General features: G+C 43.0%; 1 protein-coding gene across 3 annotated transcripts in view; it reads left to right on the forward strand.

The window, feature by feature from the left end:
• The window catches only part of clasrp (CLK4-associating serine/arginine rich protein), an 88,482-nt gene that overhangs the window by 51,254 nt on the left and 16,553 nt on the right, over positions 1-20,675 (forward strand). For all 3 annotated transcript variants that reach the window (XR_013937437.1, XR_013937438.1, XM_080530749.1), the window contains exons 10-12: positions 45-118; positions 1,895-1,936; positions 18,540-18,734. Coding sequence is in view for 1 of the 3 variants with exons in the window: in XM_080530749.1 (XP_080386875.1) it covers positions 45-118; positions 1,895-1,936; positions 18,540-18,734 (311 nt within the window). In the remaining 2 variants the exon portion in view is untranslated. The remainder of the gene's footprint in view (positions 1-44; positions 119-1,894; positions 1,937-18,539; positions 18,735-20,675) is intronic.

Below are 20,675 nucleotides of genomic sequence, written 5' to 3' on the forward strand. Positions count from 1 at the left end.
AAGTGTGTGTGTGTGTATATCTAAGTGTGTGTCTTGTCTCTCAGGGCCGGCGCTCCCGCAGACAGAGACGGGAGTTCAGAGAGAAGAGACTGAAGGGCCGCCAGATCAGCCCCCCCAGGTAACCCCCCCCCCATGTCACCTGACTCCCCCCCGCATGGCCCAATCACACTGCAGAGCGCCGGCCAGCTGATGAGCTGCACCTGGTCGGCATGGTTACACACCCACCACCTGAAATCACGGAACATTCGCATAACGAACGGAACGCGGAACGGTATGGGAACACGCTTTCTGATAACGTTCCTCGTTCCATTCCAACTAGGGCTGCCACGATTAGTCGACTAGTCGCGACGACGTCGATTACCAAAATCGTCGCCGACATATTTGGTAATCGACGTCGTCGCATGTTTTTTTGGAGCTGAAATAAAAATTATATATATATTTTTTTTTTCACATTTTTTTTTTTAACCTTTATTTTACCAGGCGAGACAATTAAGAACAAAATTCTTATTTACAATGCCGGCCTGCAATAAGGGGATAATATGCAAGATGCAATATAAGCGATAAGCATTCGTTTTTCTTCCCTGAAGCTGTCACTGGCTAGCGTCTCCCAGTGTCTTTGATGTACATGCGCAGTGTCGGTCATCCGGGACACACGTGACATCCCCGGGAAAAACAAACGGAGAAATGTCTTCCCGTCCTCGTACGTCTAAAGTGTGGGAGCATTTCAACCACAACGTTGAAAAAAAGAATGTAAAATATACAATTTGCAAAGCTGAACTCGCTTATTCATAATATCATGGCAGCACGTCTATGATGCGCGAGCATCTCAAAAGGAAGCACGTTGTGGCAGATGACGAGGAAGACGATGGCTCGTCTTGGTAAGCTAGTTAGCTTGTTATTGGCTAACGATATCGTTACGTTAAAAGCCTTCTTACATTATTTTACGTTATGTGCTGTAACGTTGTCATCAAAGCGATACTTATCAAATAGCTAAAAATGTTGTCTTAACGTTACAGTGCTAAGAAGGCGCGTTCTACTATGGATAGTTATCTTGTCAAGATGCCAACGTGCATTTCCTCGCCATGAATGAATAGTCCACACAGGAGAGAAACAATTTCTTTGCTCAGTCTCCTGCACTTTTCTTTGTTATGTTATTTGATTGAGACCAAACCTTTTCTCTACAAACATTTCTTTTTGTGGATAATTGCTCTTTTTTAGTTGCCTTAGTGCCTACCTCATTTTATTTTGCAGCACTATTCAATACATTTAAAATGTATGTTTGATGCCAGAGATGAGTGAAGCAAAGCAAAACTTTTGTACTCTCTACAAGTATTTATTTTTGTTTTTGTATTCTTTTGGTTGCCTAGTGCCTAGCCTACCTCATTTTACTCAGCAGTTTGCACTCTCTACTACTCTTTACATTACATTACATGCAAGTGATGCCAGAAATAAATCTGCAAAGTTCATTAAAATATTTTTGAGTGAACAATCATTTTAATTGTCTTTATTTTTAGTTAGCACATGCCTACAACAACAACAACTAACAACTTCAAGCTACATTTAGAAGCTGATTTAGAAGATGATAGTTAAATAAGAGCGATTGAGTAATTGTACGATAAGCTGTAATTTATGATCCGATTAGTCGACTAATCGTTAAAATAATCGGTGACTAGTCGACTATGAAAATAATCGTTTGTGGCAGCCCTAATTCCAACGCGTTACCCCGTCCTCCGATTTTTCTACCTCCGCCAGCCTCCCTGACTCCCTTCTCTCCAGCCCTCTGACGGGCTGGATCCAGACTCTGATTGGAGGGCAGGAGGGCGGTGTGATGGCCATGACCTTTGACCTTTCACCTCTAAACACCCGTCTCTCTTGTTTGTCGTCTCCATTACAGCTACGCCAGGAGAGACAGCCCCACCTACGACCCTTACAAACGGTAAGCGTGTTAACCTTTAACCTTCGACCTTCAGATGACTTACTATGGTACTACCCTAATAAGTACAGGGCTTACTGTAGCATGTTTGCTAAGCTATAGAATAATTTTGCGAACCTTTGAGAATACCTGGTTTTGCTCCAGGGTCTCAGAGAGCATGATAACAAGGTACAGGGTTCCCACGGGTCCTTGAAATACTTGAAAGTTTGTGAATTTGAGAAAAGAAAATCAAGGTCTTAAACATTTTTGAAAATAGACATGGGTCATTGAAAGTGCTTGAATTCCCCTCTCTCTCTCTCTCTCAAAAAAAAATCAAAAATGTTTTACTTAGCTCGTCAACTAGTACACAAGTCTTTGTATTGCTTAACTTTACACATATTTCACAATATACTGTTTTGCTGTGCTGTGGTAGAGAAGGCAAGAGACCATCTAGTGTTCACACATTCAAGCCTCTCTTTTTAATTGTCTCTGTGAGCGGATAGTTCCTATTATATAAATTCTCATCTAGATCTTTCTCAAACTATGCTGTGTTGGGTCCTTGAATTTGAGGGAATTGAGTCTTGAAAGTCCTTGAAAGGTGCTTGAATTTGATGTTTCAGAAGGTGTGGGAACCCTGAAGGTAGTAAAGAAATAAACTTGCCTGATTTACTACTTGACGTTTATGTGAGAAAGTTACCTGCTGTCCTGAAAGCCAGTCCGCTCAGGTGTTTTACTTTTCTAACTCCCACCTGTAATTGAAGCTCTTGTGTTTTTTTTTTGAGAGAAATACAGGAGAGTAAGGATAGAGTAGAGAAAGACAGGAAAGTAAGGATAGAGTAGAGAAAGACAGGAAAGTAAGGATAGAGTAGAGAAAGACAGGAAAGTAAGGATAGAGTAGAGAAAGACAGGAAAGTAAGGACAGAGTAGAGAAAGACAGGAAAGTAAGGATAGAGTAGAGAAAGACAGGAAAGTAAGGATAGAGTAGAGAAAGACAGGAAAGTAAGGACAGAGTAGAGAAAGACAGGAAAGTAAGGATAGAGTAGAGAAAGACAGGAAAGTAAGGATAGAGTAGAGAAAGACAGGAAAGTAAGGATAGAGTAGAGAAAGACAGGAAAGTAAGGATAGAGTAGAGAAAGACAGGAAAGTAAGGACAGTGTAGAGAAAGACAGGAAAGTAAGGATAGAGTAGAGAAAGACAGGAAAGTAAGGATAGAGACTAGAGAAAGAAAGGAGAGTAAGGATAGAGAGAGTAGAGAAAGACAGGTAAGGATAGAGAGACTAGAGAAATACAGGAAAGTAAGGATAGAGAGACTAGAGAAAGACAGGAAAGGATAGAGAGACTAGAGAGAGACAGGAAAGTAAGGATTAGAGAGAGAGTAGAGAAAGAAAGGATAGAGAGGTTAGAGAAAGACAGGAGTAAGGATAGAGAGAGAGTAGAGAAAGAAAGGATAGAGAGAGGGTAGAGAAAGAAAGGATAGAGAGAATAAAGAAAGAAAGAATAGAGAAAGAAAGGATGGAGAGGGTAGAGAAAGTCAGGAAAGTAAGGAGTAAGGAGTCTCCAGTGTGAAGCCAAGCCAAAACACTTTATTACATAATATTGTGCAGAACTTCAAGACACGATACACAGACAGATGCTCAGTATCGCCCCTAGCAACGGCTTATGGCGCTTTTCCACTACAGGGACCCAACCCGGGTCGGCCCTGTTCTTTAGCCTTTCTCCACTGCCAACAGTACCCGTGCCATTTTTAGTACCCGTGCCATTTTTAGTTCTTGTTCGGGATGGGTAGCGAAAGGTACTCTTTTGCCAGGCTGCGTGTGACGTGTGACGCTGCACACCGTTGATTGGTCAATGGAAATCGTCATCCCATGTTCATAGATTTCATCGCTAACCGCCATTTTTAAATACCACAACAGATTTCGCTCGGAAAATGTCACTTACTGTTTCTGTAATAACTATTTTTTATATATATACATTTTTTTTTATTGGCGAACAAAGGCATACAAGTCAGGGACAAGAATATACAAATGCAAATTATACAAATGACTTAATAAAAACTAAATGAGAGTTTTATTTTCTTTATCCCCCATTTGGTGTTCGAACAGAGAACTAGAACACTTATTTTTTATTTTTTTATTTTTTCATAACACCCACCCAGCCCAAACGCTCAAGTGAGAGACAAAACAAGACAAAAATAATAATAATAATTAAAAAAATAGAAAAGAAAAAAAAAGCCCGAAAACTAAATGTATATTTTAAGTAAATTAAATAATTGTAATAAATTAAAAAACACATAGTAAATTAAATGAAATTAGGGAGCAAGGGAGAAAAGTACAAAAGAACAGATACACTGGGTGCTCACCTCAAACGGAAAGAGGAAATAGTATTTACATAAGAAATTATAGGTTGTCATCTTTTATAGAAATTCGCTATCGAGCCTCTTAATGAATATTTCACCTTTTCAAGTGATAAAAAGGAAATCAAGTCGTTTAGCTAGGTCGTAGAAGAAGGTGGATTTGGGCTTTTCCACTGCAACAGAATACGTCTACGGGCTATGAGTGAGGAAAAGGCAACAACATCAGAATTTCTTTTGGTGAGACTGGCTGGTATACGGGGTACTCCAAAGATGGCTATCAAAGGGCAGGGTTCTACTGTAACCTTGAGGGCATCGCTTAGTGTCTTAGAGAAACCAGACCAGAAATCTGCTAATTTTGGACAAGAAAAAAACACATGAGTGTGATCGGCCGGTGACGAGCCACACCTATCACAGGTGTCACCTGTACCCGGAAACAACTTACTGAGCCTGGCTTTTGTAAAATGGATCCTATGTAGGACCTTAAATTGAATCAGGCTTAGACGGGCACATGAAGTTGTTGAGTTGAACCTGATTAGGGCCTCCTCCCACCAATCGTTATCTCAAGTCCAAGTTCCTCTTCCCATTTACCCCTAACCCTCGCAAGAGAGGCCACACGTGACGATGATACAATGTCATATACAACTGAGATCATACCACGTACCACAGGGAGAGAGAGCACCTCAGAGACAAGAGAGCCCACTGGAAGTTGAGGGAAGGATGTGAAATGGGTGCGAGCATAATTACGGGCCTGAAAATATCGGAACAGATGAGAGTGGGGCAAATTATATTTAACACGGAGATCGGTAAAGGTGGCAAATGAGCCCTCTAAATATAAATCATTGAAACAAACCAGGCCTCTGTCCTTCCACAAATTGAAAGCGGTATCTAACCTAGAGGGCAGAAACAAGTGGTTATTACTAATGGGGCTGCATGGGGTCGGGGCAGAAAGTTTTAAATGTTGCCTGAATTGTTTCCACATTTTCAAGGAAGAGAGTAGAATTGGGTTACTAATGTATTTGGGACAACAGGAACGCAGAGGGGCACAAACCAACGCCGCCAGGGAGGATGGGCGGGAAGAACTGTCTTCCATTATGCACCAATCAAGGTTGGGCGAGTTACACCACGCATGAATTTTCTGAAGATTAGCTGCCCAATAATAAAACAAAAGGTTAGGTAACGCAAGGCCTCCTTCCCGTTTACCTTTCTGCAGTATTTCTCTACGTGCTCTTGGGTTCTTACCAGCCCAAATAAACTCAGAGATTATCCTGTTTTTAAAAAAAGATTTTGGGAGGAATACAGGAAGACACTGGAAAAGAAACAAAAATCTGGGCAGAATGTTCATTTTAATAGAATTGTGTTCTACCCATCAGGGAAAGAGGAAGAGAGTTCCAGCGCCCCAAATCAGATTTAATTTCCATAACCAACTTTGCGAAATTATTTTTATGGAGAGAGGCGAGGGAATGAGCAATGTTGATGCCTAAGTAGCGGAAACTGGTGTGGGCCAGTCGGAAGGGAAGGGTACCTATTGGAATTAGCTTAGCTGCCTTGTTAATGGGGAAACACTCACTTTTGCTGATATTTAATTTGTAGCCCGAAAATGACCCAAAGGTTGTCAAGATTTGTCAAATGTTGTCAATACAATTCCTCGGGTTTGTGATATAAAGCAAGAGGTCATCGGCGTAAAGAGACACACGATGCTCTAGACCCGCTCTGTAAATGCCAGTGAAGTGTGGGGAGGATTTGAGAGCAATGGAGAGCGGTTCCAACGCAAGGGCAAAAATCAGGGGTGAGATTGGGCAACCTTGACGGGTGCCTCTCGATAGGGGGAAGTAGTCAGACATTTCAGAGTTAGTTGTCACACAGGCAGTAGGGGCAGAGTATACAAGTTGTAGCCAGGAAATAAATTTAGACCCAAAACCAAATTTCCCCAAAGCAGAAAACAAATATGCCCACTCAACCCGGTCGAAGGCCTTCTTCTCAACCCGGTCGAACGCGGGTCTAGCGATATTACCATTTCAGCAACTTGAGAGGAGCCAGGAGAAAGCACAATATTTAAAAGTCTCCTAATGTTAGACGACAATTGTCGTCCTCTGACAAACCCTGTTTGATCTTCCGAAATTATGTCTGGCAAGCAATGATCTAAACGGGAAGCCAAGACCTTGGCTAGTAGCTTAGTTTCCGAATCAAGCAAACTTATTGGTACTTAGCTGCCGCACTCTTCAGGGTTTTTGCCTTTCTTGAGTATAAGCGAAATTTAAGCTTGATTTAAGGTTGGGGGAGAAATCCTTGTTCTAGTGAGTCATTAAACATATTTAATAATAAAGGGGCGAGTACATGAGAGAATTTCTTATAAAAATCAATCGGGAATCCGTTTGGGCCTGGCGCTTTGTTGTTCTGCATTGAATTAAGACAAGTGATTATCTCCTCTAACTGCAAAGGACTATCTAAATTCTTCTTGTTATTCACATCTATGGTAGGGATATCCAAGCTGTCTAAAAAATTATTCATGGTATTTTGCTCTGCTGGGGGTTCAGATTTATAGAGATTAGAGTAGAAGGAAGCGAAGACTGAATTTATTTCAGCTGGGTCAGTAGTAAGAGAGTGAGAAGAGTCATACACTTGGGATATGATGCGAGAGGCTGATTGGCGTTTGAGTTGGAGAGCTAAGAGGCGGCTGGCTTTATCACCATATTCATAGTATGACCCTTTGGTCCTTCTTAGAAGGTATTCTGCTTTGTCCGTAGATAGCAAGTCAAATTCAGATTGTAATTTAGCATTTTGGTATACTGGTCTGGACTGGGAGAGTTGGAGTATTCTCTATCTATCCTGAGAATTGCATCAATCAACTCTTGCTGTTTTTGTTTATTTTTCTTGGCCAAATGTGTGCTGTATGAGATAATCTCTCCCCGTATCACAGCTTTTAAAGTTTCCCATAACAAAGAGGGTGAGGTTGATTCTGTTTTATTGATCTCAAGGAAGACACTAATTATAAAGTCACAGAACTCCTCATTAGCTAGTAGCCCTGTATTGAACCTCCATTGTCTATTAATAATAGGCGAGAGAACTAAGTCTAAAATATGTGGTGCGTGATCGGAAATTACAATAGCAGAATATTCAGTGGATTTCACAGCAGGTAGAGAAGCTTTGTCTATAAAAAAAGAATCAATGCGAGAGTAAACTTGATGTAAAAAGGAGAAATCCTTTGCGGTCGGATGGAGAAAGCGCCACGGATCTATGCAACCTAACTGACTAGTTATGGAAGACAGTGCCCTCGACATGGCAGAGGGCGTGAGTGTTTTTGGGTGTGAGCGGTCAAGCTTTGGGTCTATCACTAAATTCAGGTCCCCCCCTAAGATAAGACGATGGGTATCTAGGTTCGGGAAGTTAGAAAAAAGGGAGGTCATAAAATGTGGGTTGTCCCAGTTAGGGGCATAAACACTCACCAATACAACTGGGGTTTGATACAAAATACCACTAACTATAATATAGCGCCCTCCAGGGTCAGATACAATTTGTGTAGGGGAGAATTGAATACGTTTGTTTATCAAAATAGCAGCACCCCTGGATTTGCTATTCAGAGCTGAATGAAATATTTGCCCAATCCATGGTTTACGCGTTCTGTTATGATCACCCATACACAGATGGGTCTCTTGAAGGAAAGCAATGTCAGTGTTAAGACCCTTAAGGTGTGAAAACACTCTGGAACGCTTTACTGGACCCCCTACCCCACGGACATTCCAACTCACCATTCTAATAGAAGAGCCATCTATTCCCCTCTGGGATATACTTGGATTAGCCATTAATCAGGTATAAAAAATATTGATGACAAGAATAAAAATAAATTTTAAAAAAACATAAAAAGTAGAGGTGAGCAACCCAGAAGCAAAAAACAACTCAAAAACCTCCCAGTATTTAACAATAAACAACACATTCCCCCAGAAACAAAAACAGAGAATAATCAACATAATCCCCAAAAAACACAAACATACATTTTGACAACTTGAAACCAAATAGAGAAACGTTCCCTAAACTCGTCATACTCGAACAGGACGAGTTGCAGGGTTGGATTATACACAACCGATTTACCATGTAGTCGGTATTGCCCCCTGGTGGAGTGTACGCCAAATGAACAATAGTAACAGTTACAGTTAACTAGAAAACTTGCGGGAATAGCAGACAGAGTTAAAGTAGGCTAGAGCAGGCGATCTCTCATAATGTTTACTTTAAACTTAAACTTAAAAATGTAAATTAAGACCAGCAACGAAAAATAAAATAAATGCTCCTGAGAGAGTATAAAGTCAAATGAATGAAACGGTGGCCAAGTCCAGCAGTGAAACAGAAAATTAAGACTCCTAAGAGTCGGTCAATGTCAAATGATCACGTAACACATACCCACTCCAGTTGTTCATGACTTGTGGATGCGTTCTTGGTAGAACTGCTATGCTTGCTCCGGAGATTCAAAAAAGTGGTCCACGGCGTTGAAGGTGATGCGCAGCCGGGCAGGGTACATCACGCCGAACCGTATGCCTTTGCGGTAGAGCGAGGACTTCACTGCGTTGAAGGCGGCTCTCCTCTTGGCCACAGACGCGCTAAAGTCCTCGTAAAACTTAAAGCTGTGACCCTGGTAGACCATGTCACGGTGTTCTTTTGCCCAGCGCAGCACCCTCTCCTTCTCAATGTAGCGATGGAAACGCACAATCACAGGACGAGATCCCTGTCGGGGTTTGGGTCTGAGGCTGCGATGAGCGCGGTCGAGTTCAGGGCCATCCTCCGGTAGCGCATCCCCGACCACCTCCCTGAATAACCCCGACATGAATAGTCGCGGGTCCTTGCCTTCAAGCCCCTCGGGGAGACCAATTATTCTTAGGTTCTGGCGCTTTGAGCGAGAGACCAGGTCCTCCACTGCACCTCGGAGTGTGGTGCGCTCCTCCGCCATCGATGCCATCTTGGACCGCAGCTCCACCACTTCTTGTTCCAGGCCTGTGATGGCGTCCGAGTGGGAAGATAGGGCCGTTTCCATCTCCGATATTGTGGAGGAGTGTGTAGCCACGGTGGAGACCACGGAGTCCAGGGAACACTGAATTGGGGCGAGGGCTGCGTTCAAAGTGGCGGTGAGTTCAGCTGTCATGCTTCTCCTAGATTTTTCCAGTTCAATTACCAGCAACTCCAGCGTAAGAGGAGAGGGCTCGGACGCCATATTGTTAGCGTTAGCTATACCTTCGCCGGAGAAAAGTGTCTTCTGCACCGTCTTTTTAATTACTTTTTTGCTCATTCCCATGCAGGTTCAATGCTGACTTAGTTAAGACAGGCTTACACTAAATATAGACTTAGGGGATAGGCGTAATAAACAAAATATTTCGAAAATGTGTGGGAGGCAAACACCATGCGTCCATCCACTACATCGTTCAACCGGAAGTCCCTGTAATAACTTATTAATAAAGAATTGAAAAAATATGATAACCATCGTATTATCTTAGTTTAATGTCATTTCAATGCATCATAGAACTTTTATTTACAACAGCATAACAAAAAAAATCACTATTATGGCGATGTGCGCACAGCACTATGCTGTTCCTCAGTCCAGCGTGCTTCATCATCCCGCTTCTAAAACTGCCATCTCCCTTTCCATCCCTTATGTCATTTTATCAATGAACATTGTATTACTGTTATTTCAACATTTAAGCCTCTTTCACAGATAGTTCCCTGTAACTTCAATGGAATCCCAAGCTGTGCCGTCCAGCCATTTTCGCCGTTCACTCATGAGTCAAATGCCGGTAGATTCCCGTCTTGCTCCCTTTAACACATGTCGGCGTTTCCCTGGTTGCGAGATCTAAACTACTAGAACTGAAAGCGGCAGGTAACAGGCATGTAACATCCATATGCTGTATATATAAATAAATATATTTGACTACCAGCAAGACACCGGAGCACTCGTATCTATAACAAACGCGGAGATTGTATGAGCCCCGCGTCAGTCAGCCTTTCCGTAGAAATACATCGCTCCGTTATATATCTAATGTTACATGTTTTAAGGCTGATCTGTGCATGATAGTGCTGCATTATGTTGATCTATTTATATCGATCTATTCTTGCCAATTCCTTATTACCAGTGAAAAGGGGGATGGCTAAAACACTTTGAATGGAATAGATAGGACTTTCCGTTCAATGGAGGAAGCATGATACTCGCGAGTTCATCTCGCTTTTCCCCCCGTTGATGTATTAAACAATCTAAGCAATCTAATCAGAGCAGTTGTTATTATGTAATATTATTGATGGATGTGCCATTTTTGATGGAGAGCAGTGAGCGGATGACTGGATGTGAGCATGTATTTGACTAATGCCGATAGATTTGCGTCTTGCTCCGAAACCGGAGCTGTCGGCACCGACAGGACTTTACAGCGTTCCTTCAAACTATCGTAATTCATGAACTATATGCCCAATCTAAAAAAATCAAACAGTTTCTGAAAGCAGAGAAGTTGCACTTTTTGAACAGTTGAACTTTTTTAGGCTTATTACGGTAGTTCACCAACAACAACAAAAAGCACAGTGCTCAACGTGTCAGGAGAAATAAAAATAGAATCGGGGCTTTAACACATGTCGGCATTTCCCTGGTTGCGAGATCTAAACTACTAGAACTGAAAGCGACAAGTAACAGGCACTTAACGTTACATGTTGTAAGGCTGATCTGTGCACGATAGTGCTGCATTTTGACATAATTCTTATCGCATTTCCCCCCGCTGAGCTGTATAGCGGGGGGAATCTTATGACATGTAACTCCTCCTACAGTCCCGGGTCGTTCCTGGTATAGTGGAGAACGTATCCTATATGGAACTTTTCAAAAGCGAGCCGTGCCGAGCCGAACCGGTCTGGTCAATGGAAAAGCGCCACTACATGTTTGGCATGCTGCTCGTGACATTGTATTACTATTGTTATTAGTACAACTTTTTATTAATACTGTTATTATGGGGTAGTGGTGGCCCTAGTGGATAGTGAGTTGGGAGTGGTGATCAGAAGGTCAAATCCCACCTGGGAACACCGCCACCACTAGTGTGTCCTTGAGTAAGGCCCTTAGCCCTAAGTGACTCCAGGGAGACTGTCCCTGTGATCTCTAACTGTAAGTCGCTTTGGATAAAAGCGTCCGCTAAAGGGTTAAAATGTTATTAGTTATTGCTGCCACTGCTTACACTACACCCTAATGCACTACTATTGTCACTGTTTTATTATTATTAAGTGTGCTTGCAGTAGCAAGCAGCACTTATTGTTCTTGTACATATATTTTATTATTATTATAGCTACATTTGCCCCGGCTTCTCGTCCCACAGTTTTGGCACTAGGTAGACATGAGAGGTGTCAAAACGTGCGGCTCGTTCCAACTAGGTATTATTTTTTTTTATTTTTTTTTTTTTATGCCAATAAAACACACTGTAATCACTTTAACTTAGATTTTGTTGTATTTTTAGGACATTTTAAGTCAGTAATTCAAATTCAGATTCTGGTGGCACATATCTCTGGCCATAATCCGGGTCCTTAAGAAAGAGCAATTCCTTTTCGGCCAATCAGCACCTTTCATTAACGTACCCAAGGAAGTTTAAAGAATGCACTCCCAGTGTTGCCAACTTCCAGAGCCCCATGGCGACTTAATTAGTCAAAAGCGACCAGCGACAAATCTAACTTCCTTTTCTGGTCATTTGGGGAATTACTGTAAAGCATCTAACATATCCTGTATTCCACGGTTCACGTTACAACCGAGCTCAGGAGAGACGAGTAGGGATACAGTCTATGGCGAGCGAGGGTTGCCGTCTCCTCTCTCCCTCAACACTCACTCCCGCGGCCAGTCTGATAGCAGCCGCGGGGAGCGTACCGTTGTTCCCCGGGTCCTCGCAGGGGGTTCGGGCAAAGTTCGGGAAATAACGGACGGTTGTCATGTGTTTATACAGCATGGATGTTACGTGCCTAATGCCTTTGATGCGCACACTTGCTACTTGCCGCTTTAATAATTGTATTTAGCCTATAGCACAAGTCATGCATTGCATGTAACCTCAAGTGCTGAACAGTATTAAGTAAACCACAATATATTTGCTAAAGCTTAGGGGCGACCGTGCCTTTTGCAGCCATAGACTGTCACTGCCTGGTAATAACAAGGAATGCCAATGACAGTATCCCGTCTAAATACGTTACCTAGTGACTGACTGACAAAGCTGACTTGACAGTAACGTTACCCATGCAGGCTGAACAATAGCACGAGACAAGTTCTGTGAGGATATTCGCGCGCGGCTCATGTGAGGAATTGCAATTATATTACAGTAACAGTCGCTAACTTGACTGCAAAAGTAATGTAGACTAGGCTGAAAAATAGCGCCAGACATTTGTTAAACACAGTTTATTCATAACATACGATTATGACGATTATTCAACTCGCGTTGCTATTGGGGCAGGGTGGTGACCAAAACACACACACACACACTCACCCCCACACACAAACACACACAGACAGACAGACAGACACAGACTTTTTATGGAGAGAAATCGCCATTGAAATTCAATGGCGGAACTTTGAGAACGGAGTGAGCAGAAAAAGTTTGGGAACTTTTTGTTCACATTTTGCACACTGCTCCCACGGCTACAATTGTATGTCTACACTGCGTTCCAAATTATTATGCAAATTATATTTTTCTCTGATTTTCCTAAATAGTCGATGCAAATGACAATCAGTATAATTTTCAAGTCATCAACCGTTAGAGCAGTGGTACTCAACCTTGTCCTAATCAGGAGCCACATTGACGATTTTTTTTTTTTGCAAGAGCCACAATCCAAAAACGCTCCTTTCCTCCCTGAAACCATTATGCATTTGAGAATATGGATAATAGTAATATTGTTAGGCCTGAATCAAGCGGTCAAATGTGGCAGCACCCCAGAACAGACGGACACAGAGACTAGGGTAATAACAAAGGATATTTATTAAAGGGGTTAGGCAGAGAATGGTCGTAGGCGTAGGGCAAGCGGGGGTCAGGCAGGGGGAGTAGTCGGCAGGCAGGGGCTTAGGCAGGAGGAGTAGTCGTTAGGCAGGCAGGGGCTTAGGCAGGAGGAGTAGTCGTTAGGCAGGCAGGAGGGTAGGCAGGGCAGGCAGGCAGGCAGGAGGGTAGGCAGGGCAGGCAGGCTGTCCAGGGATGATGGAATGGACTGGTGGAGGAGAAAAAACAAACAACGGTAAAAATAATAAAACGACTGAGAAAATAAACAAGAATAGGTTCGGATATATAACAAATATGTTACTAAGGAATGAAAAGCATAATGTACAGTGCAATAACTGTGATTTATTATTTTCACTGCAACCACAAAACACACATTGCTGATCATCACTGCCCATAACAACAGATAACAGACCGCATGTTTACTGATCATCACTGCCCATAACAGATAATAGACAGCATGTTTACTGATAATCACAGTCAATATAAGAGCAGATTATAGACAGCAGGGGTTGTCAGAAGAGTAATGTTGTACTTACTTCACACTCAATGTGATTTCTGACACTCCTTCTGCCGCACAAGTGATTTGAAGTCGGGCTCTGCGCTGGAAACGGCGATCCGAAGGGCCTCTGTTGTGTGCGGCAGACTCAATCTGTTTCGGTTGCGACATTTTATTTTTGAGAGCGCAGAGAATGCTGCTTCACACCGGTATGTGGACGGAAACATTGAGATGATGCGTCTTGCCAGTCTGGAGATATTTGGTAGATGCCCCACCAGTTTCCAAAAGTCCACGACATCTGTAATCCGAAACTGACGCTGAAGTTCATCTGAGCTCTTTAACTCCACAAACTCCATTTGAAGCTGCACAAGTCCGAGCTGGTCGCTTATTTGCTTCATTTCATTGACCTCAATCAGGAATGGGTTTTTCACAAGTAGAAAAATATTGCTATGATCCTTGAAGTCGTGGAATCTTGATGTGTAGTTTTGCTTGAGCTCAGTTAGCACGTCACAGAATTGTGATTGACAGGACGGGAGAGCGTCTGCATGCGTCGCCATCACTTTCTGCACGGTGGGGAAGAAACGGTAATCAGAACCACGGACACTTTGTTCGAGTACATCCAGTTTGTCAGAAAATACTCTGACAGCCGTGTAGAGCTCATACACGGTCTTGTTTCTTCCCTGCATCTTGAGATTAAGTTCGTTCAAGTGCTGCGTAATGTCACACAGGAACGCAACAGACAGCCCCCACTCTTTATCATCCAAAAAGGAAAATCGGGAAGTCTCCCCTTGGCCGACAATGAAGGATTTCAGGGGTTCAAGCAGGTCCATGAAATGTGCAAGCATACGTCCTTTAGACAGCCATCTGATCTCGGTGTGTAACACCAAATCTCCATAGTGAGTGTCAAACTCCTCACATAGCAGTTTAAAATTTAAGTGGTTTCTTGCACGGGCCCTGATATAATTAACCACTTCGATTACATTTGCCATCACTTCATTCAGACATTTGAACTTAGCAAACAAGGCTTGTTGATGCACAATACAATGGTATGAGAAAATACCCTCAGCAGCAACCCCGCCGTTTTTCAGCGTTTCTTTCAGCAAAGCCACGGCTCCGTTCCTCTTACCTAGCATCGCCGGTGCACCATCTGTTGTGAATGCTGCGATTTTTTCTGGTCCAATGTTAAACTTTTCTAATGTTTCCAGCACTGCATTTTTTATTTCAATGCCCGTTGTTCCATTTTCCAGTGAAACCATGTCAAACAGTTCTTCTGTAATGTCAAACTTACTGTTGATCGCTCGGATAAAGATGAGTAATTGTGGCGTGTCATTGATATCCAAGCTTTCGTCCATTGCAAGGCTGACAAACTCAGCGGATGACAGTTTGTCCTTAAGAGTATGTGCAATGTTCTCTGAAATGTCTGATGCCCTCCTAGCTACAGTAGAATCCGACAGTTGAATTTTTTTGGCCTCTCGTTCCAGGTCTTTTTTCTCAGGATACAACGTTGAAAAAGCCAGCAGTATGCAATCCTTCACCATTTCTCCGTCAGTATATGGCTTCATCTTTTTCATCAGTTCATGTGTGATTTTGTAGGATGTCTCTGTCGCTCTTTCACTCGTATTAGTGTGGAATAAGTTTTTTTGAGCAGTTCGGTTCTGTTTGAGTCTCGCCAGCTTTTGCGGCTTTCGGAAAGTCGGTACTGAACTTCTGGTGTTTTGTGTCGTGATGGCACTGCAAATTGGACCTTTTAAATTGTGAAATGACGTCGTCACAAAGCAGGCAGATGCATTTTCCCGAACCGGTGGAGACGAAGAAAAACTCGAGTTCCCAGTCCTCTTTAAATGTTCGATATTCCTCTTCATATTTTCGTTTCCTATATTCCTTCGCCATTGTTGCATAGTGCTGTAAGCTCTTCCCAGTGTGACGGAGCAATTATCTCGCGCACCTGCAATCAGAGCGCGAAACCTGAAATAATTTGTGGTTGGTTGTTCAGAGGGATGGGGGGCGCGGCTTAATAGACTGATGTGTGACTTGTGAGTGATAATGAAATGTTGATGAATTCTGCTGACAATGTTTTATTTTTTTTATTTTTTATTTTATTTTTATTTTTATTTTAGTGGGACTTAAAAGAGCCGCAACTCGTCTTAAAGGAGCCGCATGCGGCTCGCAAGCCGCGGGTTGAGTATCGCTAAATTTTAATGAACAAACCTCCCAATGATAACAGTATTTTTTTTTTCAATAAAAAACTCAAAATGCACTGTTCCAAATTATTATGCACAACAGAGTTTCAAAACATTTTATAGGTTGTTAAGAACTAAAAATGGTAATTTGATGAATTTGCAGCATTAGGAGGTCATATTTACTGAAATCAAAAGCTATTTCAAACAAAAACATCCTAACAGGCCAAGTTACATGTTAACATAGGACCCCTTCTTTGATATCACCTTCACAATTCTTGCATCCATTGAACTTGTGAGTTTTTGGAGAGTTTCTGCTTGAATTTCTTTGCAGGATGTCAGAATAGCCTCCCAGAGCTGCTGTTTTGATGTGAACTGCCTCCCACCCTCATAGATATTTTGCTTGAGGATACTCCAAAGGTTCTCAATAGGGTTGAGGTCAGGGGAAGATGGGGGCCACACCATGAGTTTCTCTCCTTTTATGCCTATAGCAGCCAATGACACAGAGGTATTCTTTGCAGCATGAGATGGTGCATTGTCATGCATGAAGATGATTTTGCTACGGAAGGCACGGTTCTTCTTTTGTTCTTCTTTTTGACCACGGAAGAAAGTGGTCAGTCAGAAACTCTACATACTTTGCCGAGGTCATTTTCACACCTTCAGGGACCTTAAAAGGGCCTACCAGCTCTCTCCCTGTGATTCCGGCCCAAAACATGACTCTGCCACCTCCTTGCTGACGTCGCAGCCTTGTTGGGACATGGTGGCCATCCACCAACCATCCACTACTCCATCCATCTCGACCATCCAGGGTTGCACGGCACTCATCAGTAAACAAGACTGTTTGGAAATTAGTCTTCATGTATTTCTGAGCCCACTGCAACCGTTTCTGCTTGTGAGCATTGGTTAGGGGTGACCGAATAGTAGGTTTACGCACAACTGCAAACCTCTGGAGGATCCTACACCTTGAGGTTCGCGGGACTCCAGAGGCACCAGTGGCTTCAAATACCTGTTTGCTGCTTTGTAATGGCATTTTAGAGGCTGCTCTCCTAATCAGATGAATTTGTCTGGCAGAAACCTTCCTCTTTATGACTTTATCTGCACGAACCCGTCTGTGCTCTGATTCAGCCACAAATCTCTTCACAGTACGATGATCACACTTACGTTTTCGTGAAATATCTAATGTTTTCATACCTTGTCCAAGGTATTGCACTATTTGACGCTTTTCGGCAGCAGAGATCCTTTTTCTTTCCCATATTGCTTGAAACCTGCGGCCTGCTTAATAATGTGGAACATCCTCCTTAAGTAGTTTTACAACTACTAGCAAACTAATTATCACAGGTGTCTGAGATTGATTTCAATGATCCAAAGAGCCCTGAGACACAATACCATCCATGAGTTAAATTGAAAAAAAATAAATTAAATGTTTATGACACTTAAATGCAATTTGCATAATAATTTGGAACGAGGTGTATATTCAAAGATGTTACATGGAAACGTAGAGCAACTCTTACTGTCGCTCAAAATATCAACATATAAGCCCAAACATTAATAGTTTTTACGTTTCAGCTGTTTGTTTCAGAGCTAGCCAAAGACAAGCAGAGGTCAGGCTAGAGTGAGTTGCTATGACAACGAATTTGCCACTGTCAACAGATGTGTTGATAGGACTCAAAACAGGTGCGGCCGGGTGGTAGAGAGAGTGGACCAGCAAACAGACACAGTCACTCACACATACACACGCGCACACACACAGACACACACACACACACACACACAGACACACTCACTCACACACACACTCACGCGCACACACACACACACACACACACACACACCCCACAACTCGGCCTCTGGGTGAGCTAGGGGAGCGCGGTCTTCGCCGGGGGGTGCAGGGGGGACGCCCAGGTACAGGGGGGTGGGGGTGGGGCAGGTGCAGGGGTGGGGAGGGACCTGCCCCCTACTGGCTGTGAGGGGCAAGCACACTTCACAATTTCCACAGGAATTGTCCCAGTCTAGTTATTATTATTATTATTATTATTATTATTATTATTATTATTATTATTATTATTATTATTATTATTATTATTATATGATATATGTTGTTGATTGTTGTGACTGTTATTGATTGAGGATTACGTTTGCCAAAGCGTTTCACTATATGGATTACAGCTTTGTGTGAGGTACGTGATGTAACAAGCCAGGTGTGTGATCCTTGGGCTGTTGTTCGTAAATTCGCTCTGGAAATCTGATCAGCACTCATGGAATGCCTCTTGTCCAATCAAATGACTTTGAACCCAGTGTGCACTCCGGCGCTCTCAGAGCGAATTTACGAACGCAGCCTTGATCAGTGACTGACTCCTCCCTCCCTTCCTCCCTCTCCTCCTCCTTCTCCCTTTCCCCCTCCTCCTCCTCCTCTTCCCACCTCTCTACCTCCTCCCCCCTCTCCTCCTCTTCCCACCTCCTCCCTCCCTCTCCTCCTCTTCCCACCTCTCTACCTCCTCCCCCCTCTCCTCCTCTTCCCACCTCCTCCCTCTCCTCCTCCCTTTCCCCCTCCTCCTCCTCCTCTTCCCACCTCTCTACCTCCTCCCCCCTCTCCTCCTCTCCTCCTCTTCCCACCTTTCCCCACCTCCAGGCCAGAGGAGTCGAGTTCCGAGTCGCACTCGCGCTCGCGCTCCCCGGGCCCAGAGAAGATCACCTTCATCACCAGCTTCGGAGGCAGCGACGAGGAGGCCGTCGCCGCCGCTGCCGCGGCAACCCAGGCCCCTCCCCCTGTCCACGCCCCCGGCAACTCGCTGCACCACCCCGCAAGTCATAGCAGGGGCTCCCGGTCGGTAACTTTCCCCTTCCTGGCTTCTCATTGGTTGTGTTCTCCTGTCAGTCAAATTTTTTGCTGTTGCTGTTTGCTGTCCAATCAGTGGCTGTAGCTGTGAGGAGTGGGCGGGTTTGTGATTGTGTTGGTTTGGCGAGGTTGGACCTGCAGGTTAGGTGTAGACGGTGTTTTGGACCTGAGTAGTTTGTGTGACATTGCAGAGAAGCTGTGAAGACGTTTGTACATTGCATGTCATCCCCATTCGCAAAATCTATCTCCAGTCAAGTGTGTGTGTGTGTGTGTGTGTGTGTGTGTGTGTGTGAGAGAGAGAGAGAGAGGAGAGTGTGTGTGTGTGTGTAGATGAGAGAGAGAGAGAGCTTGTGTGTGTCACACAAGACTCTTTGGGTTTCTGCATGTCACCCACTGTTCTAACAGCCTAAAACACTGGGATGAATAAATGAATAGAAATTGTTTGTCATGTTCTAAGACCGTTCACTACCACACACACACACACACATATATATATTTATATATATATATATATATATATATATGTATGTTACGGTACATGTGGGAATACGGTACATGTGGGAAAACTAGGGTTAGGGTTAGGTGCTACGGTTAGGGTTAGGATTAGAGGTAGGGTTAGGGTTAAGTGTACCAAGTCGACGTAGCACCTAACCCTAACCCTAGTTTTCCCACATGTACAGTATTCCCACATGTACCGTAACATATATATATATATATATACACACACACAACCACAAGCACACATATATATATATATATATATATATATATATATATATATATATATATATATACAGTGTTTCCTCCAGGATTTTTCACATTAGTGGCGGGGTGGTCGTCTTTCGCGCGCGAAAACAAATATAATTTCTTAAATAGCGGTTAAGTCATTAAAGCCGAGCAGGTGATTTTATATAGAAGGTGATCAAATACCAATATTGTTATGTACGACAGTATGTCATTGCAGCACTTTGTTGCACTTTACGACGTCACGTTCTGGAGCTTTACGACTGTGTGTGTGTGTGTTGTCAGAATGAATGGCACTTGACAGTAAACGGATCTCAGTTTGTATACCTGTGTGGATCTACATTTATTAGCATAACACAAACATAATAAATTAGATAGAACAACCCTGTTCATTAATGTTCATTAATGCTTGAGTTCATGTTCATGTTCGCACTGTTACTGTGTTGTGTGCCAATGCACCCCTGTGATGCTGTGTGTGTTATTGAGACCGTTGGGAGAGAGAGCTCGGGTGAACTAAGAAAGTTGTGTATGAGATAGTTTACAATTAAACGCACAGATTACTTGAGAGAAGCTATCTGTCATTATTTCAACCACTGTCCAAGTGGGGACGTTACAATACTTTCGTTTTAGAACGAAACGTTAGGCTAGCAGCGTTTAGCAGTCACCATTCTTGAGCAAAACATGATACAAACAAACATTCAAATACTCGTGTCGTCTTGATTTTTTTTCCGATTTCAATGTATGACGCATCATTTGAAAGCTTACCATCTGTAGTTTCAGACTATGTAAACAAACGAAAAATTACGTGAGCAAATGGTTATTATTTATCTGGTATAGATACCACTTCTGCGCCGAATGTACCGCCACCGGCACAAATCCGCACCCGACATTGTAATTACCGTAATTTCTAAACGGTTTGTGCTATCGAAAAAAATCCAACTGAAAGCTGAGATGTTGCACTTCAACCAACATATAGGGTATTACGGTAAAATGTGACGTGAGGACATTCTCAGAGTCAGTTTACTCACAGTGATTGGCGGAGCGTTCAGGGACACATGCTTTTTTTCAGTTCTCCGGTCATAATAACTCGCTGCCTTTCTGCGCAGCCTGAATCAAAGTGGACTGTCTGAATCATTTGATGGCGGAGCAAATTCATTCGTGGCGGCCCGCCACCAATAAATGCAT

This window comes from Nansenia antarctica (genome assembly GCF_963989245.1).
Source record: "Nansenia antarctica genome assembly, chromosome: 5".
Classification (NCBI taxonomy): Eukaryota; Metazoa; Chordata; class Actinopteri; order Argentiniformes; family Microstomatidae; genus Nansenia; species Nansenia antarctica.